The sequence below is a fragment of the Amblyomma mixtum genome, chromosome 3 (assembly GCF_055824585.1).
Source record: "Amblyomma mixtum isolate Tamu chromosome 3, ASM5582458v1, whole genome shotgun sequence".
NCBI classification, from domain to species: domain Eukaryota; kingdom Metazoa; phylum Arthropoda; class Arachnida; order Ixodida; family Ixodidae; genus Amblyomma; species Amblyomma mixtum.
In genome coordinates this window covers 294,461,385-294,488,958 of record NC_143014.1, presented here as the reverse complement: position 1 = coordinate 294,488,958, position 27,574 = coordinate 294,461,385, and the positions used below count along the sequence as shown (strand labels likewise).

Genomic DNA, 27,574 nt, shown 5'->3' with positions numbered 1-27,574 from the left:
AGTAACAAGGCAACTTCCGTTCTAATTGAAAGCTCCAGGCTGATGGGTTCTGTAAGCCTGTCGATGGGGGCGTGCCGATAATAAACACGCCTGCCATTGCGCATGTCAGAGGGATGCGAGAAACAATGCAATATTACAGTTCAGGTCTATAAAGACTATTATTTGTACGACTGCTTTTCGAGCAGGTCATGCTTCACCACGGCGTCACATTGGGAGGCTGTCTGAATTAGCAGATGCCAACCTTGGGGCATTTGAATAAACAGGCTTCTAATGCCAAGACTTGCGTGAGAGCTTGGTGGGACTCTGGCAACAGTGAATTATCTGAACTAATGAGGGTCGAACTAACGAGGTTGTACTGTAGCAGCAAAATCAACAAAAAGGGGCTAAAGCACCTGTAGCTACTACCAGTGCAATACCAGTAGCTGACTTGTAGTAGAACCCTGTTCTTAAGTTCTCTAAGGCTGAGTTTTCCTGGCTGCTACTTTTTGTGAGCCAATCCCATCGAAGCTCCCACAGAAACCTGTGCAATACAGCCTCTGCTGTTTATCACAACTATGGCAGTGTTCCTGCATGCTACATGGAGAACGCAACTAGGCGACAGTGCGTGACCTTGTGCTGGTATACAGTGAAACCTGGATAAAACGAAGTTGAAAAAATTCCGGGATTTTTCATTACATCCAGGTTTTCGTTGCATGAAGTTTTTGCGAGAAGATCCAAAAGGGCAATGCAGAACGGAAACTAAAATAAGAAATGCAGGTGAAATCACCTGGAGAATGTTCACAGAGAACCCAATTATTCAATGTCTGATGGTGCAACTGCTGCCGCCGCTCTGCCGCAGCTCGCGCAACGCCACTGTGAGTAAGGTGAGGAGACTGGGAAGGCGGGAGCACCGCGGCAAAGCTAGAGGAGAGCGCGCACAGTTGTGTCGCTGCCATAGACCGGTCGGCGGCCGCGGGGGCGCATTCTTCTTCCTGCATGTTCCCTCTGTTTTAGCAGCCGCTGTTGCCCCAGGAAATGGACTCTGCCTTGCGTCGCTGGAGTCCCAACGCGCGAGAGCTATCGGCGGAGGCGGAATTACGCGAGCAACCGCGTGACGCCGATGGACGCGCCTTGCTCGTGCCGTTTTGTTTTTGCTATGTCCAATCATTTTTCGCTGCTTTTGGGCATGAACTGTTGTAGTGCCATGTGGTATGGCATTCCAATAGTGAAAGCAACGGAGATGAGCCGACGGCGCTGGAGCATGACACATTATCTTAACTGCAGTCCATCGCTGCGATTGTTGACTCTCCTCTCATGTCAGCTCGTGCTTTATAGTCACGACACTTTTGTGCCAAATTTTGTAACCCAGCGAAAGCTAACAGATAGTCGGCCTAGGGAGTTCGTATTATCAAGGACAACTGCCGCTGCACGCTCATTACACAAAAGTCTCAAATACATGGACTTCAATAGGGGTGACTTATCCCCCAATATCGCGGCCGAGGAGAATGCGAGACGCTTAATACAGTAGCCGACCGATATTTCAGACTCCAATAATTCGGACTAGCGTGACATTTCGGACCTGGCTGAGGAAGCGTCACACACCTCATAGGAACCTCATAAGAATTTTCACGACTGATATTTCGGACTTTGTGGAGTATAAAAGTTCGAATTTTCGGACTAAAATAGATATTGTGGTGACCGTTTGTCAACTAAAAGTTTGTTATTTCGGCCTAATATAGATGAGAGCGGGCATCGCTGTCACTACCAACCCATTTGCAGCCACCATAAAAGGCGCCATCTTGGATTTAAACACAGTCTGCTTGCCGGGAGCAATCCGACTAGTTCGGATAGGCTTGGCTATTTGTTCTCCATCGTTGCCATTCGTGATAATGAGATGCTCTCCACTGCCATCGAGGGATGGCCTACAAAGGGCGTGCGATAGCATTGAAAACAGTACAGCGGGACAGCTGCAGCATCCACTGTGGCTTGGACGATGCACCCCGTGGTGCGGGGCAGTAAACGCAATAGACGGGGGGGCAGGGGGGGGGACTGCATTCGGAGGTGCTCTCGTCTTCCCGTGGTTTACCCATGGGTTACCTCTCGGTCTTTGCAAACGTCATTGCACCATGCAAACCGACTGTTCTTGCTTTGTGCAGCGAGTGCATTCATTCGCGGCATGATCGCGGCTGCGTTGCACTACCTCGTATCATGAGATCGGGTGCGGACATGAAGCAAGCAGAGCTATGACTCAGTCTAATATCGCTTGTAGGCGGAACATGGGGAGCGGCAATTTTCGCGATTTTGAAAGCTGGTTTTTCGCACAAAAGTATTTTTTTTTTTAATTTCATGAATTTTCCGACTGTTCGATTATTCGATCCATGTTTCGGGTCCCGCCAAGTCTGAAAAATCTGTCAGTTATTGTATTGCATTGAAACAAAGTTCTCTCTCCAAACTGCTACTGAACTCAAGCAACCTTGTGAAATGAGTGCATAAATATCTGGTCAAAGGCAATCAACAACAACTACAATCAAACTGAAGTGCTGCAAATGTTCAATAAAAACTGCGTGGTCAGCAGAAGCAGTAAATTTGTTTGGATCAGCAGGATTCTTCTTCTGATTGCGGTTCGCACACACGTGCCACTTACTTCAGAGCCGACTGGAGGTCGGAGACCGTCGTAGAGAGCCTGGCATTCTTGGTGCGCTCCTCATTCAGCTCAGCGACCACCTTCTCGAGCTCCTTCAGCTGGAAAACAGGAGGAGGGGAGTACGACACAGCCATTTCATTCAAACACTCATCATCATCAGTAGCCCAACTACACCACTGCAGGAGAAAAGCCTCCCCCATATCGTTCTAATCTGCCCAGTCCTGTGCCAGCTGCGACCACCTAACCCCTGGAAACTTCTGAATCTCATCTGCGCACAGAGTTTTCTGCCGCCCCCTGCTACACCTGGCTTCTCTCGGAATCCATTCAGTTACCATTCATGCAATACGGCTCTCAAAAGACGCCAAGGAACTCGCGAGTTAACACTTCAGTCCCTTCCCGCTTGCATGAAAATTCCTAAATTGAGTTAATAATCACCTGCTACATAGAGAAACAGTCTGCTACAGTTAAACCCAAAACAAAGTGGGAAAAGGAAAGGTTGGAGGGTCAGAGACATGCATGGATGCAAGTGGTCTGGGAACCCAAAAAGCACTCCAAAGAGAATAGGGGTTCCTGCAGAGCCTGTATGAGAACCCGCGATCTAGAGCATGAACGCCACTGAGCGGAATTTAGCGAGAGGGCATCGACCGAACTCCCCAATGCAAAGCAGAAGAATGAGTGCAGGAGCAAAGAAAAAAAATTGCCTGGGGTTCAACCCAGCTGAGCCTAGTTTACATAGTGAAAGGCGATCCTCTCCTCACTGTCTACTTCAATCTCAGCATGTTTCCTCTCTCTATCCTTCGCCAACGTGCCCTGTCAACATTCTTGACCATAAGAGCCATCAGATTCAATCAGCCGCCTACGATGCACAGCCGAAGCACTGGTTCCAGCGTGAGACTCCTCCATGGCTATCTGTGAACGTCAAGTAACTCTTCATGCTTTTTATTGTCTTATCAGATGAATGGAGAGTCACGTGGTTCAGCGCATCTGCGAGGTGAGCGTTTAATCACGTTGTTCAATGCAGTTGCGAAGGCAAGCGAACCCCGCTTGGTTCGTGCGCCACAGCTGCGCCGAGTCTTATGGCATGACTGCACAGTCACACCCCTGCTCGACCGCTTGAAGGTCATTCTCCGGAGCGACATGACCTTGAGGTTTTGCATGGGAGTAGAGCTTCTTCCGCTCTAAAAGCACTCAGCTGAGCTGTGAAGCAAGCCGGGGGACCACAATAGTGACTGGAAGGACAAGTCTCTAGAAATTCATGCGAACAGAACGAGCGCTGCTGTGGGGTAGACACTTAAGCCACTCAGGAGCATGCTGGCTGGCAGGAGACTCGAGCAGACATCCACATTACAAAGAGGGTTCGCCACTGTGCTGCAAGGTGACGACTCTGCTCCATCTCATGGTCAGTCTTACTCTGTGGGTTGTGAACGTTATGTTGGTAACGAGTAGAATTTCTGGCACCTGCAGTGAACACATAGTATTGGCTTTGATTCCAGAAAGAATGCGGCCAGATTTCACATCACAATGCACCTAGTAACTGCACAACCACAGGTCTCAAGCACCCCGCAGGGTTTCAGGTGGCCTTCCACATGTCTTCCATAATTATCCCAGAGTGAAGTGCACTGATTACACGACCCGTCTACTATCGTAGTGCACAGCACAGATGGGGCCACTCACACAGCAGCCACGTCTACCAAGAACTGGGCACACAGCTTGACTATACGTACAATTAAAAGCAATTTGGCCCGAATTCACACTCATGACTATAATGCCTCTAATGCAGATCCCCAACATTGTGTAAGTTAGGCTCACTGGTCCGTTTTTTGGAAACCCTGCAAGGCATTACAAGGCAAGAGTGGAGACAAAGGTTGAGACACACAGCGGTTTGAAGTTGGTGCTGTATGTGTCCAAGACAAACGTATTACACGCTTTTAAGGCCAGGCCTGTGGGACTTACCAGAGGGAGCCGTCAAATGGTCACAGAGTCGCTTGTTGCGGCATTGCACAGAATCCATGACAGCGCTGCATTGGATATGTGCCAAGAACTTGCCACACGTGCAGTGCGCGTGCACTGGTGGGTTATCGAATGCCTCTTCCACGGGCTCATTGCCTCGCCATGTTGGATGCCGCTACGAGGGTGCGACTGTGCACATTACGCATATATATACACACACGCACGCACACACACTTTATACATGTATATATACTGTAAGCAATTTATTCGCCTTCGTCGTCGTCGCCTCTCTGGCTGCGACTTCATTCTCTTTCACCTGAAGATTCCCATCGTCATCGCTTGAGGCTGTTCGCTTGGAAGACGTCTCTGGCGAAAGGGCTAGAATAAACGTCTCCGTGAAGTCTTCCCTTACAATACATATATATTGTAGGCACACATATATACATACATATATGTATGTGTAAGTTCTCTGTCCACCCTCTAAGAGGCCTAGGAGCGCTTCACTGATGGCAGAGCACGGGCCCTGGCATCAAAGCGTCGCAAATCACATGACGGCCACACCTCTGATTTCCACACCTGTCTGGAGCAAAAACTGCAAAGTAGAGGAAGGACAAAGATGAGCTCACTTTTGTGGTGCTCTGGAGGCTGAGCTGCTCCTTCTCGCCCGAGAGACCTTCCATCCTCTCCTCGAGGTCGTGGATCCGGCCCTGGAGGTCCCAGTGCATCCGTTTGCCAGCTGCCGACGGCGCCAGTGCAGCTGTCACAGCCGGCACTGGTCACACAACGAAGCCAGCAGGGTTAGAGGCCTACTCTGCGTTTCACACTCGGCATACAATGTTGTGGAATCTGCGCTAGTATAGTTACCCACAAGAGCATTTTGCTCCGCTGAATACTATATCACTTTTCAAAGCCTCAGTGAGGGTTCGGGTGAAAGCATGGAGTGGTGTAAGATATACTAGGCAATCCAAACTGAGCTCAGTTACTGAACCCTCCGATTATAATTCTCACTGGCGGCAAACAGGCATGCCAGCCACATACCACTCCGGTGCATTTCACTCCTCGAGGTCTAAGTGAGGGGCACGAAGAAAACGCTAAGCAAAATGAAGTTCAGGCAGTTGCAGTGTCTGCATCAAACATACATCAACCATTTTTTTAGCCACTGACATAGCCAGCACTAATAAGAGTGCTAACTTTGGCAGTGTTGCACACTGTGCATGGAACGGAGTACACCGACCATGCACTCTGGCCATCCACACAAAGGAAAGGCACATTTGTCTGAAGTGTTCGGGTGCTGCGCCTTGCAGCACGCTGTTGACATCAGCTCTCAGTGGTAGCGCACAGGTAACGGTGAACACTGGGGTGCGAAACAATGTGGTGCAATCTATGCATACTCAAGAAACCCAGAGCCAGCAGTCGATGTCATTCAGATGATATGCCTAAGCTCAAGCACTTTCCAAAGAAAAGCTTGGGAGGATGGAAAGAAGGAACCAGAAAGGTGATATAGGAACTCCGTGAACGTGATGAAAGGAGCATAGGAAAGGGAGAGCTGACAAATCGCAAGCCGTATGCAGTGGTGTTGACAGACAGAGGGTCCCAGATCATGCGGTCACATTATCTTTTAGCTTACTTTCTCTCCACACACATTCATATATGTTCATTCAGATTTATTTTTAATGATCTGTCATCTGATCAAGCAAGGATCCATTCCACCATGTGTGCGTTCTGGACTTCCGCGCCTGGAGGTAACAAGTACCCATCCCACAATATTTCACGATTATCTTTGAATTTTAGGTGAGTGCTCGCTTGATATTTTACGGTAAGTGACATTCCAGTCAACAGCTAGAGCTCAGTCTTGTGCCCAGCCAGATTCATCGTCCTTGGCAGCAGTCTAATAGTACTGCCAGCAAACATGCTTGTAACACAGCAAGTTCTGCGACCAAAAAGTAAGCAGCATGCCTTTGGGACGCGCACTGCCTGTGGCCCCCGTGGTGATGTTGGCGACGATGTTGGCGGCAGAACTGGCCACATTCCGCTTCAACCTGCTGAGCGGTGGGCGCATGACGGCCCCAGGGCGGGGCCGCTTCGGCTGCTCCGCGGTGTTTGCTGGCTGCAGAGAGGAGAAATAGGTCGAACCGACAAGCATCCAAGGTGAAATTTACATCAACTGGAGTGGAACACGTGCCGGAGATGATGCACTTATCTCAACTAACCCAACCTCGCCTTTTCCAGCAGAATGGCATGCAGGCTCTCAAACAAAAAAAATTGTTTCAGTGCATTAACAGTGCAAGAGGATCTTGGAATAAAATTATGAAGTCAGTCATGAAATTGTTAGGAAACGTGCATTTCTGCATGCAGATTCCAAATATGTTATTTAATTTCATGTACAGCAAGTCTAAGTCTGCATTTATACAACATGTTATGCAACTTTTTAAAAGAAATTTTGCTGCAGGGAACTGGCTAGATTGCTTGCCACTGGTTTCTCTTGACATCGCGTTATGCAGCAAGGGTAAAATTATCCTGCCTGCAATAGAAGTTGAGTTATTAGGATTGGAAGTTGTCACTTAAGAAACAGGATTACAAATTTTTCTTCCCGTTCATGAAGTGGCAACTTCAAAACCCTGTAAATCAACTTCTATGACAGGCGGGGTAATAATTTTACCCTTATTGCATAGGTTGATGTCAAGAGAAGCCAATCGCATGCATTCTAGCAGGTTCCCTGCAGCAAAATTTCTTCACAGCTCTCGGCAAGCATACTACGGCAATTCCAAATGGATCCAATATCCGACTGGTTGCAATCGTGTACTTCGACCCAATTGGTTTCACTCGGACAGGCCAAGTCGAACGAATTAGAATTTCCAATTGAAACGTCGCAACTGGATGGTTCCAAATACAGAACTGGAACCATATGGACATTCCAATTGGAAACTCCCATTGGACCCATTTCGCCTGGGCAGCTCCCACTCTGCTCCTTGCTGCCTGTACAGACACCACCGGAGCAGGTGACAGTTCCACCACTCGGCAGCATCATGCACATCCTAATGGGCATTGCAACTCCCTTGGACGTCCCATCGATGACCTAAACATCCACTGGACGTCCAAAGCAGGTTCAGTGCCCATTGGGATCTCTCGTCAAATGGGCTGTACATGCAAATCCCACCTCGGAATCAACGTGCATGCAGTTCAACCACACCATTTTCTTGCAGTGCGCCCAGTGATAAGCAGAGCAGCGGAGCTAAATGTGCCACTGTTGCTACATTTATACGGGACTGGGAGGCTGACAGCTCAAAAGCATTTTCCTCAAGCGGAAATTAAATTTGACGGCACCAGATTAGACTTAAGCCAGCGCTAGTAATCACTGCTGCTGCACCAGCATATAGAAAACTTGCGGCCAAATGAAACTTCATCGCTTCCTGGTTTGAGCATCGTGAAAGCAGACAAGCAGACGCCAAGCTCAAATACGAGGGGAGACTTGTACGTTCAACAGTGCTGGCATAGTTCACTGTGCTTGCATATACTGCAACAGTAATGATTTGCGTGTGTGCCAACTTATCCGCTGATATGACAAAAAGGCCAGCATCAGAGAGTGATTAGTACACTCTCAGATATTATGAATGCGGCCGATATGAATTGGTAAAACTCCCTGACCTCAGTGCATTGCATACAACGTACAGAATTTAGGATGTTCCAAACACTCTTCTGCACCTCTACGGATGATACAAACATGTGGACCGTGACCGCACCCTCAAGCACTAAGTGCTGCCCACACATCCCAATCACCAGTTGCGCTGTATGCACGAGTAGAGTTGTGGCTGCACAGCCATGAACAAATCGGCGCGAAAGCATTTTCCATGCTTGTGCATACAGATTGTTTGCTTTGGAAGATACGAAATTTTGAATGATACCAATTTGTCGTGACCCGGCAAGGTTTCATATTATCGAGATTCTAATCTACCAGCCCAACCCGTCTGTTCATATTATCGACACACGAGAAGGAATGCTGTGAAATGCAGCTAGCAAAAAGAGGGGAGGGCAAGTGCAGAAACAACAATGTCATTGAATGAAAGTATTGCCCATTTCGTTACAGTCTACTGAATGCTCATTTCTTATCTGTTAGCAAGTGCTTGGATAAGAGTGCAAACCAGCTTGGCCATACAGTTTATGCTGACTGCCTCTGTAGCAGTCTTGGACATGCTACAGAAAATAACAGATTACAATTACTCCTTCTGAAATACAACTGGTTGTAATGGTCAATGTGGCCTCAGAAAAGTAACTGAACAATTACAGCAAAGTAATAAATTAGTATGAGGTTATTTCCCTTCCAACATTTATTGCCATAACACAATTGCTTAGACAACAATGAAATACTGTGGCTTGGTTGATATTTTGACACATATTGTTAATTTTCAAGGGGTATAGTTTTTAGATGTCGTTGCTAATTTTCTCACATTCTCCTTGTAAAGAATCAGCAGCTACAACGAACATTCAATGTATGCACTGGGGAGGAAGGGCGGTATTATAACATATCAACCCCTTATGCGCCACCTCGTTGTTGCGCAATACTTCGATGCCAATGCCCTAGGAGCCTCTCAAGGGCCATGATTAGTTGTGCTCTGCACTCTCTGTGGAAGCCACCAAGTTGGGTGCAGTGGGAGGCAAGTTGCAGCATCATCTGACAGGATGGGGGATCCCTACACACCGGTCACAAGATAATTATCAGCACAACAGCTGCCCTAGAAGACTGTGGTGAACAGGTTGCGGTCCGGACACGATCACGTGTGCTTCTCTGCAGTAGGTCTGTTGTCAGTCAGGCACGCAGGAAGCATCCCCGTTACCTTTACCGTCTTTGGCTTCAGGTTGAGGTTCTCAGACGTATTGTTGGTTGCAAATTGTTTAAGAAAAGAAAAGTAATGAATTGCAGAAAAAAAATTGATCAGTCACAAAGGTACAAAATGCAATTGGTCACAAGTAATCAATTACTTGTAATGCGTTACGTAAAACTCTGCTCTGTAGTGACCGATCCCTTAAGCAGCTCTAAAAACCTCTTGTCACTAATGGTGTGAAAACCTCTTAGTCATTTAAGACATCTTGTACTCTCTCTAGTACATCTTGTAGAAAAAGCATCGCAACTGCAAGACTTCACAGACTGATGCCAGCTCCCTGTGAAGTGCACCAATGTATGGAAAACAAAGGGCCACTCACCCTGTTTTTTTTTATGGCAGAAGTGCTGACACTTATGCGTAGCGTCCCGAATCCCGATGCTGCCGGGCGCTTGTTCGGGGAGCGCAGTTTCCGCACAGGCGCCCCGGCTGCCTGCTGCAAGAAAGCAAGTAGATTCAGGTACACAAATGCAAGGTTGCTGCAAACGCATGTACAATCAAGTTCTCTCAGGTGCACCCACCTTGCTAGAACCTCAAGCAGCAGTAGTTGTTCAAGAGAGCAATACAAAACAACAAGCATTCAAGCCTTATTTCGTACAGAGTGCATTGTTTGTACAGCACTACTAAGTTCATCTACTTTTGAAGAATATGATTAGTAGGCATTTCATAACTCTTCAGGGCACTGGTTGAATAACAGCCATTGGCAGATATTCCCAACTTGCAAAGCACGCCGACATAGCAGCAGCTTAGATTCTGACATAACGCTGCAGTGTTATGTGAAGCCCTAGCGCAACACTAACAGCCTGTGACCTGATCACAAAGCTTTATAAAGGTTGTTTTTTCTGAAAGGCACCAGCACACAGCGTTGTTTCACTCCTGTGCGCAGTGTTTAACGAGACTGTGTTCGAAATAAAGAATCCAAAGTATACAGTGCAGGCCTGTCGAGACCTTTGAGAGCTCCAGCGACACTGCACAGAAAAGCCACTCATTAAATCCGCAGGAACTTTGCAAGCATTCTTAGCTCCATTAGCTGGAACGGCACATGCTCTGGAAGAGTCATCGACCAACCAGCATCAACCGAGTGCATTATGTGCAGTGCTACGTATGTAGCATAGATGAGCTGTGCTTTTATGCGCAATCCTTGACCCAGGCCTTCAGAGATATCCAGGTTCCATACAGTTCACAGTCAGCCATGTGTTTCAGTGTATGTACAGTCAGCGTCAAATGAAATGTGAACAGAAGAACAAATGCGAGCACAAACAAAAAATATTAGCGGTTTGAGAGGAAATACAGGAGTGGCTTCGAACATTTGCAAAGAGCAGTCTTTAAACTTTTGATGCAATAATCAACCGCTGTAGTATTTTGCCTCCCGCGAGTAATATCGTCTAGTTTTGCAGATCATGTTTCCATTCTTTTGTTTGTGCTTCATTTGACGCTGATAGTACAAAGTACTACTACACCATTTTTCCCCGTGCAACTGCTGCACATTTAATTAGGAAATCCAATCTACACCACCCTCGGCACGCCTAAAAAGTCGTCAACCTGCCCATGCGCTCATGCCTGCCTCCAGGGGGATCCAAGGAGCATGGAGGCCCACAAATCATGCGACGTGTGGGTGGTGCGCAGCGAGACAGCAAAGGGAATGACAAGAAAACTACTTCAGCATAAAGAATAGCCAGGTGAGGCCTGGCAAATCAAAAGTGGCCTCGAAATGTGGGCTGTCCAAGTGATTTCAAAGTAAGCTCCAATAGGCACCTGCCAGAAAAATTTGCATTCGAGCAAGACAAGCTTTTGGGTAAGTTGGTTCGAACTTTCACGCAAAACTGCGGCATAAAAAAAAAATTGGCAGAGACACTCAAGTTCTGCCTTAAGGGCATGACGCGATGGCATTAATGAGTTAATGATCGTATGAGCAGCATTGCTTATTCTCTACATTCATAGATTCCTGGGAGTCCTCATCCCACTCCTGGTGCAGAGGTTAAGTGATTCACTACTGCCCTGTGATGGCAGGTGCTGCCATCGGTGGGGCTTGTCTGACCCATGTTGCTCTTCCCAAGCAACCTCTCGTAATGTAACCCGCCACCTGCCATGGTGGGCAGGCTGTCAAGACATCACGAGGTCCTGCGACCTAGGTGGCCCACCTGCCACACAGGTTGCCCATTTTTGATGGACAACAATGCCGACAGCTTTTCTGCGACATGGGGCCCTTAAAGGTATTGCGTTAAATGATTAAAGAGGATGTATAGCAAGGGCACAGCTAGCAGTGCAGCGTCCGCACTCTCATTATGCAATCGCATTCAAGTTCCTGTTCTGCAGAAAATCCGGCAGTGGTGTTGTGAGCAAAAAAACAGGTGGCCCACCTACCACCTAAGTCGTGTGACCTTGTGACATCACACCCTACCCATTGGATTGTGCACAAACTGCCCATCATGGCAGCCAGGTGTTAAATTTATGACTAGGCATGGGAGGTTGCTTGGGAAGAGCCATCCAAGCCCCACTAGTGGCAGTGTCTGAAACAGCCACCTGCCGGGCCAGTGGTGCATCACTTAGCCACCCGATGGGCAGTGAACCTCCCCTGGACGTCCTGCAGACATTCTGAACATCCGCAGGACGTTCAAGGGAGTTTCCACTGGGAGTACTGCACTATGGAGCCACAAACAGTAAGTGGGGCTCCCCACGATCTACGAATGTAAAGTAGAGAATGGCCATGTGCTACACAGTGGTACACAAATTGGACACTAGGCCACCACGAGGACCCATTAAAGCTGTCGCATCATACCCTTAAGGCGAAGCTTAAGTGTGCCCTCAAGTTTTTCGTCACAGTGTACTTGTCTCCACAGATTCTGCCCATTACGACACTCAACAGAGGGTCGCAGAGCAGCACAGTTCAGAAAGGTCAGCTGCCATCTGTCCCTTCCACTGAAACGATTTGAGAAAGAGTAGAGTGGCCCACATTCATTTTTTGCCTGTCTGGTTTCAAAATATTAAAGACAACTTCCACCACCTGTTCAATGCATCACTTTTCAATAAACAGTGTCTCAAGACAGCTTATGAATGAGCATCACAAGAGTCCGATTAACTGCACACATTCACGCACACTTCATGAAAGAAAGAATACAGCCAGAAAACCAAATGAAACAATTTTTTTTTGTTCACCAGGTACCAATATATGTGCACCTGGTCCCACCTAAGACTTTACACAGCTTTTGGATTTAGAAGAGTGATTATTTCTTGCCATAGCATTGTCAGCGGTGACGTACATCAGATTACTGCTAAGACATGCTAACTAGCAGGCTGGTTAACTAATATTGAATAGTTAGCTTTTCAACTATAACTGTTGGTCACCTTAATTATCGAGAGGCATGTAGCCCACCGTAAGCAATATCCATATTGGTTTTGAGAATTTTTTGAAAACCTGGTTACCATCAGCGCTGTGGCCGAACAAATTTCGGCTATATTTCAATGACCTACATGCACTGGACAGAATGCTTTGCCTGCGAGCTTCACGAAAGGGCATGTATTTTGATGTGATGTAGACAAAATATGTTGGGCCACAGCGCAATAGTAACCGCATTTTCAGAATTCTATGGATATTGCGATGGGCTACACACCTCTCAATAATAAAGAAGCCTAACAGTAACAGTTAAAAAGTTAACTATTCAATATTAGTTAACCAGCCTGCTAGTTAGCACGCCTTAGCTGTATTCTACTGTACTACACCGCTACAATGCTATGACAAAAGAAGCGCTCTTCTAACTCAAAAACCCTATTTTTAAAAATTGTGTCAAGTCTTAGGTGAAGCAACCTGTACACGCACCACGTTCATTCTTACTACAGCAACTTCTGTCACTGTTTAAATGTGCTGAGCACAAAGGCCCTCGGTTGTGGCAATGCCATGACGGACAAGCACTTCATGAGCTGTGAAACATGCTTGTCTAAAACACTGCAGGCCACATCAAAGCAAAGTCTAATGCTGGCAACTCAACATTTTGCGAACAGCTACTGCTGGTTAATGGATGAAACTAAGTTTGACACAATGTCAAGTCTAAGACCTAGTTAACCGAGAGTTTATTGGCGCAAGGGTGACCAAGACTAAAATAACGATGTTTACTTAAATCCGGCCATGTGAAATGGTATGAAATCCAAAAATGCATATCAGCAAAGACTGAAAAGCCAGCGTAAAGAGATGTCATAAAATCATGGCATCTAAATATAAAAATAAACAAAGTGCAGCACGTATGGTAAAAGCTGAAACATTTAAATGGAAGCTAATTGCCGGGCCTTGCCAGGAGCAAGCAAGTGAGCAGTTCCCTCTCACTGTGCCACCCAGTCTGTGCCAGGGTACCAAGCTACCCTGACAAAAAAAAAAAAACACTCAGTAATATTAAAATTATATTTAAATAATGCTTAACGTCACCAAATGGTACAATGGGGACATCTAATAAAGAGGAGGATTGAATGCTAAATGACATTTGTAAACATTTGCAAAATGAGTGCAGCGACGAGTTTCATGAAATGGACAGATGGAATTTTCATTTTACAGGCAGCACTTTGCAGAATCAACGTCGCTATATGCATTAAACTTTGCACGTAACCTCCTGAGGGTGGCAAATTAATCCCCCTCAGGATTTGAATGAAGGCAAATGTAACGACCCAAATGTGAGGAATATGAACCAGTGCTGTGAGCAAACGAGTCCCAAAATAGCTTACCATCTGGCCTGAGCCACCGGGCAGGGACGGGGCTGAAAGGAGAAGTGCACACATCAGCCGCACTTGACAACCAGAACGAATAATGGTATGCAGTCATTAACACCTTACAGAGGCAGAATTTAATGCATTTAAGTACCATTTTCCTGGGACTAACTAGAGATGATTGGAACAAGTTGCCACCAAACCTTCTCAACACAGCGTTGATTTGATGCAAATGATTGATAACGCCTTATTCTCAGTTATATTTCAGTATGTCTGTAATTTCATGGCTTGTGCTGTATTCACATTTGCATCCACATACTTTGTATTTTAACATTGCATTTTGTAGTTTAAGAACTGCGTTTGATTGCCTTGTTACTTTATACCGCATTTGCAATTATTAATTATTCATGGCTTTCTGTGTGCATGTTTATGCCCCTCCTGCTTGGGCTTGCTGTAAGGCCTGCAGTATTTTTGAAATAAATAGGTAATAAAGGAACGATTTGCACAGCACGGAAAGCGAGCAGAAACATGCAGTGTTGTACTCGGTGCCTACTCAGTTGAGGCAGCAAAAGAAGGCAATTCCGTTGAAAACCACGCATTATTGAGTGTACAGAGCATTGCCTGCGCACCTGCACTTTTTGCCGTAACAAGCTGCGGATAAAAGCCAGAGGGGAAGCTTGGGGGTTCTAAAGCGGATATATTCGGGGGCTTTGCTTCGCACGCTGTGCTTGAAAACCGGAAAATATAAGCACGCTTGCATCACGCACATTGAACTCAACGTAAACTGCCCGAATCCGGCGGGCGTTGGCACGTCCGAGAACGGTGCTGAGATTTTTAGCGTGGGAAAAAAAAAAGAAATACAAAGTAAAGCCACAAGCATTCACACACTGCTTCCTGCCTTTTGGAAAGGAGACGCTTTTTTTTCTAAAAGGCTCATGCCGCGAGGAAGCGAACGCTAGCTGCCAAGCGACTACCTTCGAGACGTGCGCTCTGCTAACAACCGACCAACGCTGAACACCCCGCGCAAACGCAACGGCAAAGCCTGCGGTTTCAGAAGTCCTTAACTTGAGCGCTGTTCCCGGAAAACACTAGAGCATTGATTATGACTAGAGGCTGGACGGAAATGAGCACTAACTAGAAGAAATGCGCACGAACCAGTTGAGGTTTTTCGTTGCGCGGAACGCCGCCCCAAACATACGGCACCAGAACAAAGCAGCACTCACGTTGGCTCATGCTGTTGCCGGGAGTCGAGTAAAGACGCAGTCCACAGCGAAGACGCACTAAACAAGATCAATGGAGAAACGCCGCCAAGCCGCGGAAGCTGATATCCCTGAAATGCTGCAGTGGAGAAGTCGCGACGAGGTATTCGAATTCAGCACGCGCTGTCAGCCCAGCCTATCACGTGGCCCTTGAGCGTGGTGGCGCTCTTGTCGTTTTGCAGAATAGTAAGAAACTGTATGGTTTCAGTCATGTCCTCCCCTAATGTTTCGGTAAAAGAACAGAAACGAATAAATAATTTCCACTCATTTCGTTATTGCTACAGGCAGCGTTTATAAGCAGTATGCATTACCGGCATCGACAGCGACAAGCAGGCGAAAGTCGCAATGCACTTTGGGTATTGCGCCGAGGCATCTTCAGCGTCGTCTGCTCGCGGCGTCTGCTAGCGTGCGCTGACCGCACTCCACCCCCTTTGGCCTCCGCGATGGTGTAGTGCCGCGGGCTCGTGTCGTATTCGTCTCAATAAAGCGTACAGCACGGCACGAGTGGCGGCCAGCCGAATGTGCGGCACCGCATGAGTGCGCAGAAAACTCCACAAGTGCCATCAACTGCAGGCACCAAAATTTCGTTTGTCGTCATGATCATCACCATCAACTTAGTGTAATCATCCGCGAAGCGCCATCGGTCCGATCAGAAATAGCGCGAGCGTTCAGTTGTCGGTCAGATGTTCTTAGATTTTTAACGGTGACGCGGCCGATTTAACGTCCGGCATTCTATTAGCGGTGTAGATACATACATAGTTCCAGAGTGGAAATGTTGCCGCTAGCAGGTGTTGTTCCAGGAAAACCTTAGGAAGCGCTGCCATCTCGCTGGCCGCTCAATGGAGTCCGCTACTGCAACCTTACAACGTTTGCTGCTGGCAGCTTCTCGCGTAAGTAACTCTTCTGTCGTTAATCATTTTAACCTCAGTGTCCTTTTCGAGACAACGCGTTCGAATATTTGTGCAGATTTGTGCTTTGCCTTACCATGGCGTCTTGCCGGCGTGGTTCAAATTTGGCGGGCGAGGACTGCCCTAGGAAAGCTGTAGTCGGCAGTTTTCGTCTGCTAGCATTGCGTACTGCTTTTGAGCATAGTAGGTGGTAATAATTTCAGATATGTCATGGGCTCAAGTATCGCTAGAAGTGTGCAACGAACTTTTTTTATTTCGTGCAACACACAAGCTTGTGACCACGGAGAGAAAATCAGAACAAAATTATCTCGGCCTAATCACACTTTTGTTCGGGCTCAAATTTCGCACAGAGGTTGCATTCGGTTGTCAGTTTTGTTTTGTACTACACTTAAGTGGGGTACTTGCCTGCTTCGGTCAGAATTATTTGGAAATCCCCACCGTCTGCGGCGACGGAGAACCAAAACCGAAAAAATTTCGCAGCAATGGTACCCGTGGCGCCATCTCGCACCCACCAGAGAAGCCCAGCTGTGCTAAGTTGGTGAGCAAATTATCTTTGCTTGGTGCTGTCTGCTGCGAAGCAGCGCAAGACATCACCGAAAATGCGGTCGTACAGCGATCAAGAGGAGGCCATGGCCGTGACTTGGCTATGAGAGTCCAACTCCCCTCCACGCCCTCCCCGGTAGAGGACTCGTTTCTCCGGCGGGTGCGAGATGGCGCTACGGATACCATTGCTGCGAAGTCTTTCGGTTTTGGTTCTCCGTCGCCGCAGATGATGTAGTATGAAACAAAATTGACCACCAAATGCAACCTCTGTGCGAAATTTGAGTCCGAACAAACGTGCGGTTAGGCCGAGCGAATTTTTTTTTCGATTTTTTCTGATTCACGCAACAGTCGGTAGTGCCTAAAATATTCTATTTAAAGTAAGAAACAGCGCGAAGAATCACGGACACACGAAGAACGACACACACACACGAGCGTTCTTCGTGTGTCCGCGTTTCTTCGCGCTGTTTCTTACTTTAAATGCATTACACCAACTAACCCGGAACCTTGCTCTTCTAAAATATTCTGGCCTTTGTGGCAGCCCTTTCCGGACGAACGGTGGTACGTGCCAACAAGCGGCGCGCTTGAAGAATTCGGTTGCCCAGTCTGTTGCAGCCGCATCCGCCGCGTCGTCTGCTCTACGCAATCTGAGATGCGCTTTGCATTGTCACACAAATGTCGCCGCGCTAGCGTTCCCCGATGCGAGACCGTTCGTCGCGCACGCCCGTCAGCTTCCATATGTGGTAACACTACCTATATACCTCTAAAATAATTCAGTGTTGGTTTTACGTTTCATTTTTGTATCTTAATTAGCGCTCTAATATTGAGAGGCTTGCACGCTGCCTTTCCTGTTGGTTGGAATTAAAAAAAAATGCTCTAAGCATACGCTGCTAGCCCGAAAAGTTCAACGTGAGTGCAGCGTCTTTTCATTCATAATTTCTGCAGAAGGATGCTTCAGCGAAAGCTGAGCTCGAGCAGATGATCAAGGAGCTGCCCTCGGAAGAACTGGGGCCCCTTTGGGATGCCGCGTTCGAGCAGCTCAAAACCACTATGCGGCAGATTATTGCACAGGAGAAGCCGGTAAGTTGAGCCGATTTTAAAGTGACATATATATATATATTAATGGCGGCAGCTGCCCACTTTTGCGTACTTCGCCGCCAACACCACTAAAAGAAAGAGCACCAAATTTAAAATATATCACTTGACAGCGGTGCTGCTTGAGTGCCCCAGGCCCGATATTTTAGAAAAAAAAAATCTCCACGTAGCACCGTAACAGTATACATTAATGTTACATTTTTATTTTGCTCAAACATTAATTCAGTGTTCTTAATGTCCGTTTTCTGTGTCTGTTATGTTATTACAAATGCGCTCAAATAATATTTTCCGAACATCAAAACATTTAAACAACATAACTGTAACATTCTCGAAAATGAAGCCACCCTGCAAGAACATGCAGGATATATCTGTGATGGTACACGTACAATTTATTAAGGACCAGCAATGAGGGCGACACTTAATACTCCCCAGTAAAGAACATGGAACTCATATAAACAATACCTCCGAAAGGTACGGATGTCCTAACAGTGATATTGGCGAACGGGTAACAAGTTTTGTTATCAAAGAATTGGGCTGTGCGCGTAATTAATCTGTGGAGGGCACAGCGTTGCGTACTTGTAGTTTGTTCACAGTATGAAGAGCGGGAAAAGTTCCGGGACCAGTACTTATATATTTAATGTTATATGATTCAAACGTTGTTTAGAAGACAACTATTTATAAAACGTATCGCCGCCGCGGTGGCTTAGTGGTTATATGGCGCTCAGCTGCTGACCCGAAAGACGTACGTACGAGTTCGATCCGCGGCCGCGGCGGTCGAATTTCGATGGAGGCGATCGAAATTCTAGAGGCCCATGTACTGCGCGATATGTCAGTGCACATTTAAAGAACCCCGGGTGGTCAAAATTTACGGAGCCCACGCGTCCCTCATAGCCTAGCTTAGTCGCTTTGGGACTTTCAACCCCATAAACTAAACGTACGTTAAACAAATGCTTTTGATACAACATATATCTTTGTTATTTTTAATGTTAAAAATGAATATCCAGCAATATAATGCTTATACTTACAATTCTAATGTTTTAGATATAACGTTATATATGTTAATTTTAATGTTAATGCAACGTTTCAATTTAACCTTGGTACTGCAACTCACATAACATTTTTATAACTTTATTTTAATGTTCGGTGCTACCTGCGCTCACAGAAAAACGCCGGAGAAAAGCGAATTCTTTTCGCTGACAGCGCGTGTCTTGGATCGAGTAGAACTGCTGCAAAGATATTTTCAGTTTCGCGCATTTTGAGCTGCGTAAACTGTACCTTTTTGCGAACATATTTCAATTCGGTTTTTTTTTTAGGCGATCTGCATTGTTCGAACAGACATTTTTTTCGAAATGAGCTGATTCACTAACTAAAGAAAATACCGCGGACTACAGGTCGCACGATTGTCGGCAGGAATGAGTTGGTTTCACTCGCCACTTTTTGAAAAGCCTGTTACAATTATCTGGGACACTCGCTTCCGCGTTCAAATTCCTGTGGTGTTGTGTAGCGAAAACTGAAATGTTTGCTGCCTTCATGTGCAAGGGCTAACGCGCGCTAGGAGACTTTACCTCCGAATTTTGGTCCATTTTCTTCTGTCCACGACCAGTTCTGGTTTGGAACACTCGGCAGGACATCGTGTGCGCAACACCAGCATTGCAACAGGTTCATTTGCGTGATGCGAGCTGTGTGACAAGTATTGCCAGTGCAGGATGCTATCCACTACAGTCGCGACTAGGATGGGATGAGAAGAAAAATAGCTCGGCCCCCTAGGAGCATCGCATCGACAGCCTCCCGGCACCACCACTACCGCATCAACGGGACAAAACCACACCTCGCGCCACCGCCGAAACCGAAACCACGCTGCTACAGCTGTTTCCGTGACTGCGTTTCCGTCATTTGTTGTCCCGCGAAGATCCCTACTCCGCGAGGCCTCGTTGCCAGAAGTGTCTGTCAGCTAAGGTAGGTTCGTCGGTGTTCTCCTCGCTTGATATATATCAACCAACGCGATGCGAAATGGTCGATTGCCTCTGCACTACGCACGAGAAGTATATACGCCGCGTCCCGCTACAAACATAGCAGCCGACTCCTGTAACGTCGCAACCCCCAGCGTCTACACGACGACTGCAGTTGGCCAGCTTACCAAGCGAAATTCAGCGCTTACATGTTCCACCACACTTGCGACGCTATGCGGATTTGCAAGGCCCGGAAGCTGAAATCAAGTCGCACATATCGTACAGACCTGCACGGCGGCGACTCTTCCAAAAAAAGGAAAGCGTTGTTCAAGCCTGTCATGAACGGAACTATTATAAGCGTGCGCGTACGCATCACCACAATGGCCCGATAACAGCTAGGCCAGGAGCATGTAAAGCGCTCTAGCTTGGTCCGCAAATGTCGCACTGCACACACACCGCCCACAAGAGCTCGTGAACCGAAGGAAGTGGACCGGCCATCAGACCAACCGAAAGAGCGCATCCTGTGCTGTACCTCTGGTCCGTACCTGTCCGCACTGTTCAGCAATATGTCCTGCACAAGGCAAAGCCTGCTGCGTGGAAAGCCGGATCACTTTGCCCGTGTTTGTCGATCTGCACGCCGACCGGAATGCGCGCGCCAACCTCCAGTTTTCAAAGCAGCTGATGACAAACACGAGACGTGCAGGCATGCTGCACACACGGTCCCAAGTTTTGGCACCACGGATGCGGTCATCGACTCTGGGACCACTGTCAGTTACACTACAGGTGAGCACATTTATAATGCGCTCTTGAAAAAGTCCAGGCTTCAGGCCTCGATGCATCCCATATTATTCCCATATCATTGGGTCATCACAGCCATTTGCTGACAGATTCTCTTTGGAGTTATGCCATTTGCCAGCACTGCCAAACAGTGATGCATGAAGTCCTTGTGACTGCTGCTAGTCATCTAATCACTGAGGCCACCTGACCTTTTGAGCAAGGACCCGGAGCTGGGAATCGGCAAACTCTTAAGGCATGCTAGTACACTTGCACTGCAATCCTGCTCTACTCCCAGTAGCACAGAAGGCCTATTGGATACCATTTCACTTGCTGTGCTACCTGCCGACACCAGTGAAACATTCAGTGGACCCACTCTATACAGGTATAGTAGTTTTGGTCCCAAAGTCATCGGGCCCAAGCTAAGTATACATCTGTGTTGACATGGGGAAAGCCAGAGGGAGCGACATTCCACTCCTGCCCTGAGTGACATGGTTGCTGAACTGACACTTTGTGCAGCTTTTTTCTTTGAAAGCTGATCACTGGCAGCTTGAACTTCATCAAGCATTCTGTGTCATCACCGCATTCACAATGCCATCAGCACAGTTTAGATACAAAGGATTTTTCTTTAAAATATGCTCTGCTCTGAGGTGTTTCAATCAGTCCCTTTGTGTTTTGACAAATAGTGGCCATATTTTTTTGTAACGTGCAGCCTGACGGAGCGCAGATCGTGGCTTTGACAGAAACTCCTGCAGCACTGTCCTGTGATAATTGCCTGTTTTCCTGACATGTGCAGAATGACTTGAGTAGTGATGATGAGCCATGAGCATGTCCATCTTTTCAGAGACTGACTGAACAAATTGCTCTGGTCCCTCTGTGGTGTCCTGTTTGCGGGTGATAGTGAAGAATGCATAGTTGGTGGTAATTGTGCATTGTAGCGCCCTTGCCTTGTATGCTCAGCGGTGCAAGCATAGAAAGTCTTTTGCTCTTTCGGTTTGGAGATTGCATGTTGCTGCTCACCAAAAGTGTTGCTTTATTGAGAGCACTCTCCTTCTTTTTATTCTGCTTTCTTTCGGAAGAGATGTACATAACTGGCACTCATTATCACTTTCAGCCAATGCTGTGCATGTGCGTAACTTCACCTGTAATGTCGGTGGCTATCATGAGACAGTGTGGTAGATATCATGTTGGCCGTGCACTCCATGTCCCATGTTGCACTGGCTGCACAGCGCATGTTGAAGAAGGCATGTGTTGCGATTTTCTATGCACTAAGCCTTCAGTTTTCACGATTGCTTAACAGATGATAACCTTGAAGCAGTATTGAACCACTGTATTGTTGGTCACAAGAAACGCTTGCCATGCAAAAAATATCATCTCGCAAGGTTTACCTAAGCTTGCAATATGAGCAGAGGAATTACCTGTGCAATATTTAGGTTTTGCCGCTTATTTTCCATTTTACATCCACCTGCTCCTCTGGGAGCATTGCCCTGGCCCCCCCGTCATGCCTAGTGTCGCAACAGCCTGGCTCCCACTTCTACACCTTGAGCCGCAGCATCAGTTAGTATGAGAGCTTACCCCCCTTTGCTGGCTGCAGTATTGTCATGATGAGTTGAATAGAGCAGCTTTGAAAAAGGAAGACCTTTAGACTCCATTTTTGAGCGTTACGAACTGCTGCCGTGTAGCTTTTGGCTGACATTCGTGGCAGTGCAGTCTGCCTTTTAATGTGATAACTTAATTACCAGGTTCAAGAGGAGGGGGTTTGGGCCTTTTTAATGATCGACACTGGCACCTGCTAAATGGTGCCCCTTTTTGTATTGTTTACTTTGTCAGCAGTATCTCCTATCTGAGTAGTTGTAGTTAGTGGTGGATCATGCATGCATTTCTGCTACGCACTGCAGTCTACCTGCGTTATGCCGATGCGTTATGTCAGCTTGTTTTAATCCTTCCTCTGTTTCTATGTTTTTTCAGGAGCAAGAATGCCTTCCATTGGTTGCAATATGTCATGCAGCTGCAGATGCCGGTATCGGCTGTGCTTCTATGGTCAACTTTGCACGTGGTCTGAATGGTAAGACTGCTGTCATGGCAGAGCAGCTATCTTCTAGGTCGATAATTTCATGGAAAGCAGGAAGGGGCACCTGTGTTCTTTAGTGGAGCTCTGCCTGCTGAAAAACTTGCTCCCATATTCATTTCATATCTCATTTTTATTACTTTTGACATTGGTTGGTGAAGCAAACAGCTTCTCCTGTAAGTTTCCTTTGACAGCACGTGGAATTCATTACCCATACCTGCACCCAACAAGCGCATTGTGAACAGTGAGTTTTCATTTCTCAAGTAACGTGCTGGTGGGCAGTCAAACTGGGTCGTATCATTGGAATGGATTGGCTCGCTAGTATAAGTTGTCAGTACATAGCATGCTGCCTTCCACCTTGTACAGAACTGCTGTGGTCATTAGCGGAGAAAGCTACTTATTCTGCATTTCGTATGCAGCATGCAATTGAGCCAAAGCTAAGGCATTTCTCTACGCTGGCTGCATCCCTGCCCGAAAAGTAGTTCATCATATGTCCATAGTAAAGACAAACATCTTCTTTTGCGCCAAAGCTCAAGCGTCGTGAATGGCAGTGCCCTGAACTTCGTTTGACCCTCTCGCCGTGTTTTCGTCCTGCCCTTCCCTGGGAGCTTGAGAATTAAGAGCACCATGTAGCAGAGCGATACGCAGCTGGCATGTCTACTTGCTCTACCCCCTAAAAGTAGTTCACCATCAGTGTAAATCGAGCTCAAGAAACCCAACAACATAACCCATGGTCAAGCCAGCACTTCTAAAAGAAGATTTGCCACCATTCCATATATTCATGCCATATCCTACAGCCAAGTGAGCTAACGGGCCGGCGGAACGGTTTTATTTTCTGTGCCAAAACGTCTGGGATTGATATGTGGATAGGTGAATGGAGATGAAAAAACAAGCAGGTTTGGGGAAAGAAACATGGCTGGAAGCGTGTCAGCTGTCTGAAGAAAAAAGCGTATTTCGTTTCTCTGTTGTGTGGTGCGAGATACGTTGGACAAATGGGGAGATGTTTAAGTGACAGGTTGTATGAGCATCGGTACAAGACTGAAAATCAGCTTTTGGGCCACATAAGTGCTCACTGTAAGGCTCATGAGTGTGCACCAGACTTTGACAAGACCGATGCTCTGGAGAGGGCTCAAGGTCAGTTAAGGAGAGAAATACTTGAAGCGCTTGAGATCAAAAAGTATGACGAGTCGTGACAGCGATCCCTCGGTGTTTTTATCGGTGACTGAGCTCTCATACCTTTGGTGTGATGCATAAACAAAAAAATGGTATTGCATTGTGTTTTTTTTTTTTTCCGTGCTGTGCATGACTGCACTGATTGTCTGGATGTTTATAACTTGGGCCGCAGTTAGCTTTTTTTTTTCGCATAGAATAAATATCAGTTGTTACTGCGCCTGCATGTGTGTCTCGTGTCTTCTGCATCTGCCGTCTTGTTTTTTTTTTGGTGCCTTTAGTAACACAGCGTATTGGACGTAACATGTGGGCATCAGTTACCCTCTTGTGTGTATGAGGGATATTCAGTTACCGATAGGAGTGCGGCAGCTATGTACGTCATGCTTGCTTTGTAATTGCTTTCTTATCTAGCAGCAGAAGAGTTGCTCTGGGCTTGCAGTCTGAGAGTTACTGATGTAGCTCACCTAACAGTGAGCGTTCCGGTCACGTTAGAAATAGTGTCGACTCCCGCTATCTTTGAATGCTACAAATAAATTGTACTTCAAGAATGTAATTCTTATGGTGTGTAACCACATGAGCCCTTGACGAATTAGAGAAAGATCACAGAATCAAAACTGCTCGGTGCTCTGTTTCAACGACCTTTTGTTATTTTATCACTGCTATGGTGAGTACTGTGTACCTCCTTGATATGAATCAGGGATATAGTGGCTCAAGTGCTCGGAAAAAGCACAAATGACCCTGAGAGCTTGTGCTTGGTTGGCTTGCACATCTTGGAAATTTCGCTTGATTGGGGCACAGTGACTGGAATTATTGAGGAGCATATACTGTTGTACACCTTTTGTTTTCATGCGATTTTCTGGCTTATCCAAGCTCTGTTTTCAGTAAAAACAACATATTTTTCCAATTTAGTGTAAGTTTAGCCCTTTGAGAGTTGCTGCTGTACATGTATGGCAGTGCAGGTGTTTCTCACATGGCCAGTGCTGTTCATTTATGGTGGTGCTGGTGTGTTAGAAGTTTCATGCCATACCAAAAGTAGGTGCTTGAGGGGAGGTGGCTCCATCTCTTGAGACTTGCAAAAATAATTTTTGTGCCTCTGTCTTGCGGGAGAAACAAGTATTAATTTTTGCTTTGTTCATCACATCACATCTGGTGCTAGCCCAGCTCTGGTTTTGTCATGTACGGTGTCTGCTTTTGTGAAGGTGCACAAGAGCTGATTTTTATTTTGATTGGCGCTTTGCTTAGTTTATTACTGGCACTCATGTGGTGTTATAGCTCTCCGCTTTTACTCAGTTTACTTTAAGGTGTTCAGCTGTGTGTCATTGTTTCATTATAGCCACGCACACCATCTACGCTTCTGGCAGTGACAGTAATGGTTTCCAACTTGAAGTACTTACCAAGTAGCGAGTCTTAGTCGGAAGATGGCAGGTCATCTTCAGATGAGGAACTACACGCAGCAGTGCGTTCCTGACTCTGAGGCTAACGCACCTGTAACATCGCGAAAGCACAGGTGCAGTGAATGGGGCTTAAATACCGTTCATCCTAACTTTTTTTTAATGTTTGTACCTAATTTAGCGATTTCTCTCATTCTGAAGTACCGTATTTACACAATTGTAGGCCGACGTGCTTTCTTTTTTAATTTTAAAATCCGAAGTAGGGGGGTCGACTTATAATCGAGACCAAAGCATGCCACCATAAATAGGGGCGAGACGAATGAGATATCAGGGATGCTACAGCGTGGTTCCATTCTTACTGTGGGGCTCCGTTGCATCCCTCTTGGTGCTGGCCCTGAGCAGCTGCTCTGTTAACGCGCAGAACAGGCATCCCCTTCCTGACGTGCGGCACCCCATGGCGGCTGTCGATAAGCGGCAAACTCGCACCCCCCCGCACTCCCCTCGCGTGGCTACGGATTGCGGCTACTGATAAGTGGCAGTGCGATAATGCTATCTCATTCTGCTCTTTAAAGACGATGCTCAAGTGTTCTTCGAGTTTTTTTTTTTTCTTGCTTTCAGTTGCGCACTCGGCGCTCAAGGGAGTGTTGATAGTTGGTGAAAGGGCCACTGTCACAGTCGCTGCGGCACAGCCACTACTGCACCGCCACTCGGGATGGCAATGGTGTCGGTAGCTGATGGAAGAGCCGACACCGCTCACGTGTAGTTTCTCTTTGGCTTTGACACATTTGACGACTGCTGGCCATGCTTTACCAGTTTTGAACGTAGCGCTTTGTTAGTCGTTATTTGTGTTCAGAGTCCGGTAAGCGTCCGGCGCTCATTCATGGCTACATTAAAGGTGGCTGTCATTCCTTACGCTGAAGAAACGAACTGTACACGGGGCTGCAAGTTCGACGCCTCGGAATGGGTGATAAAGGTGTGGTGGCTGCAGGGAGGCAAAATTTTCAGCTGTTCCATGCGATGTCGTGATGTGGCTGTATGCGAAGTGCAGAATTTTGCTGAACGACGACGTGAGAACAGTGTGCTATGGGACCGCAGCAATGATCACGGCGACAGCGTTAGTGAGGACGATGGTGTAAGTGGGAACTAGTAGTCCATGGAATGTGCCCAGGGGCACGCCCGCACATGGCAGCTGGTAGCGGCTGAGGATAAGCGGCGGCAGCCGGATAATGCTGTTGCGTTCCTCTTTTAAAGGGGAATGTTAAGGGACCTCCAATCTTGTTTTTTTTCCTCATATGAGATATGGGGGGGTCGACTTACATTCGAGTCAACTTACAATCGTGTAAATACGGTACTAATAAAAAAACAGACCACAGGGGGCATTTTTTCAAAAAAATTTTACTTTTAAAGGGTTAAGGTTTAACAAGTTCACCAAAAAGCATAAGATATGAACGTACATGAAAATGTGCTTTGCAGAATCAAAAGCCAGCTGCAGCGAAGTTTTTCATCCCGTAAAAGGATTTTTTCTAGTATTACGTCTAGAGAGAGCATTGAAAACAAATGATGGTATGTGTAGTACAAGCGAATGCATCGAAGTCTCCGACGAGAGATTTCACTGCTAGTAGTGCTTTTGCGAAAACTCATTTTGTTGAGAGTAGCCGCAGCTGATGTGAAATTTTGATTATGACCAAACAAGGCAAGGACCGCACCTAAATGCCATGTGAAAAAAATAGTTAGCCGCACAAAACTCACTGTTTGCTGTTCTTTGGAAATGCATGCGGCATGTACACTCCCCGTCAAAAGTGTACAGCCCAGGGGGTTTGCTTGTGAGGCTTGCAGCGTGCCTCGTTATGCATCCTCAGCAATCCAAATCTCTCTAAAGAGGAATTGCTTCGAGTCCTACATGCTCCCAAGGTTTGGACTGCTTGATGTGCTAGGGAGCCATGCTAAACATCTTAGAAGCAGACCCCTCGGTCTGTATAGTTGTGACGGGGACTGTAGATTCATGTATGGCATGCAGTTTCATGCCCCAGACAGCTACACAGCACTTCGGCATCATAATATCATCTAAAATTTCAAGGCACTTTTCCACAGTACCAGAATAGGTTAGCCAAGCCATATTTCAGCCACCAGCCTTTCATTCCAGGCCATTCATAAACCATTCATTCGCGGCAGGCCCGGCTAGATAAGGTTCTCGGCAGTCAACACCTACGTCATGTCGGGTGAATTGCCCAACTGCGCGGTATTCCAACAGGTGCACGCGTCTTCTGTTGTAGACCTT

At 46.8% G+C, this 27,574-nt stretch overlaps 2 protein-coding genes across 5 annotated transcripts in view; one reads left to right on the top strand and one right to left on the bottom strand.

Moving 5' to 3' along the window:
- LOC149355232 (kinesin-like protein KIFC1) overlaps nt 1-15,531 on the bottom strand; it is a 38,164-nt gene extending 22,633 nt beyond the window's left edge. For 2 of the 4 annotated variants that reach the window (XM_089583723.1, XM_089583726.1), the window contains exons 1-6: nt 15,366-15,531; nt 14,161-14,192; nt 9,773-9,886; nt 6,530-6,680; nt 5,200-5,345; nt 2,624-2,721 (exon numbers count right to left, since the gene is read on the bottom strand). In XM_089583723.1, coding sequence (XP_089439849.1) covers nt 2,624-2,721; nt 5,200-5,345; nt 6,530-6,680; nt 9,773-9,886; nt 14,161-14,192; nt 15,366-15,375 — 551 coding nt within the window. In that variant the 5' untranslated portion in view covers nt 15,376-15,531. The remainder of the gene's footprint in view (nt 1-2,623; nt 2,722-5,199; nt 5,346-6,529; nt 6,681-9,772; nt 9,887-14,160; nt 14,193-15,365) is intronic. The other 2 variants (XM_089583724.1, XM_089583725.1) reach the window with 2 other exon arrangements.
- Nucleotides 15,532-19,858: 4,327 nt separating this feature from the next.
- Nucleotides 19,859-27,574, top strand: part of LOC149355230 (condensin-2 complex subunit G2-like) — a 133,035-nt gene continuing 125,319 nt past the window's right edge. Inside the window, exons 1-2 of the mRNA XM_089583722.1 lie at nt 19,859-20,676; nt 22,636-22,732. Coding sequence (XP_089439848.1) covers nt 20,575-20,676; nt 22,636-22,732 — 199 coding nt within the window. The 5' untranslated portion in view covers nt 19,859-20,574. The remainder of the gene's footprint in view (nt 20,677-22,635; nt 22,733-27,574) is intronic.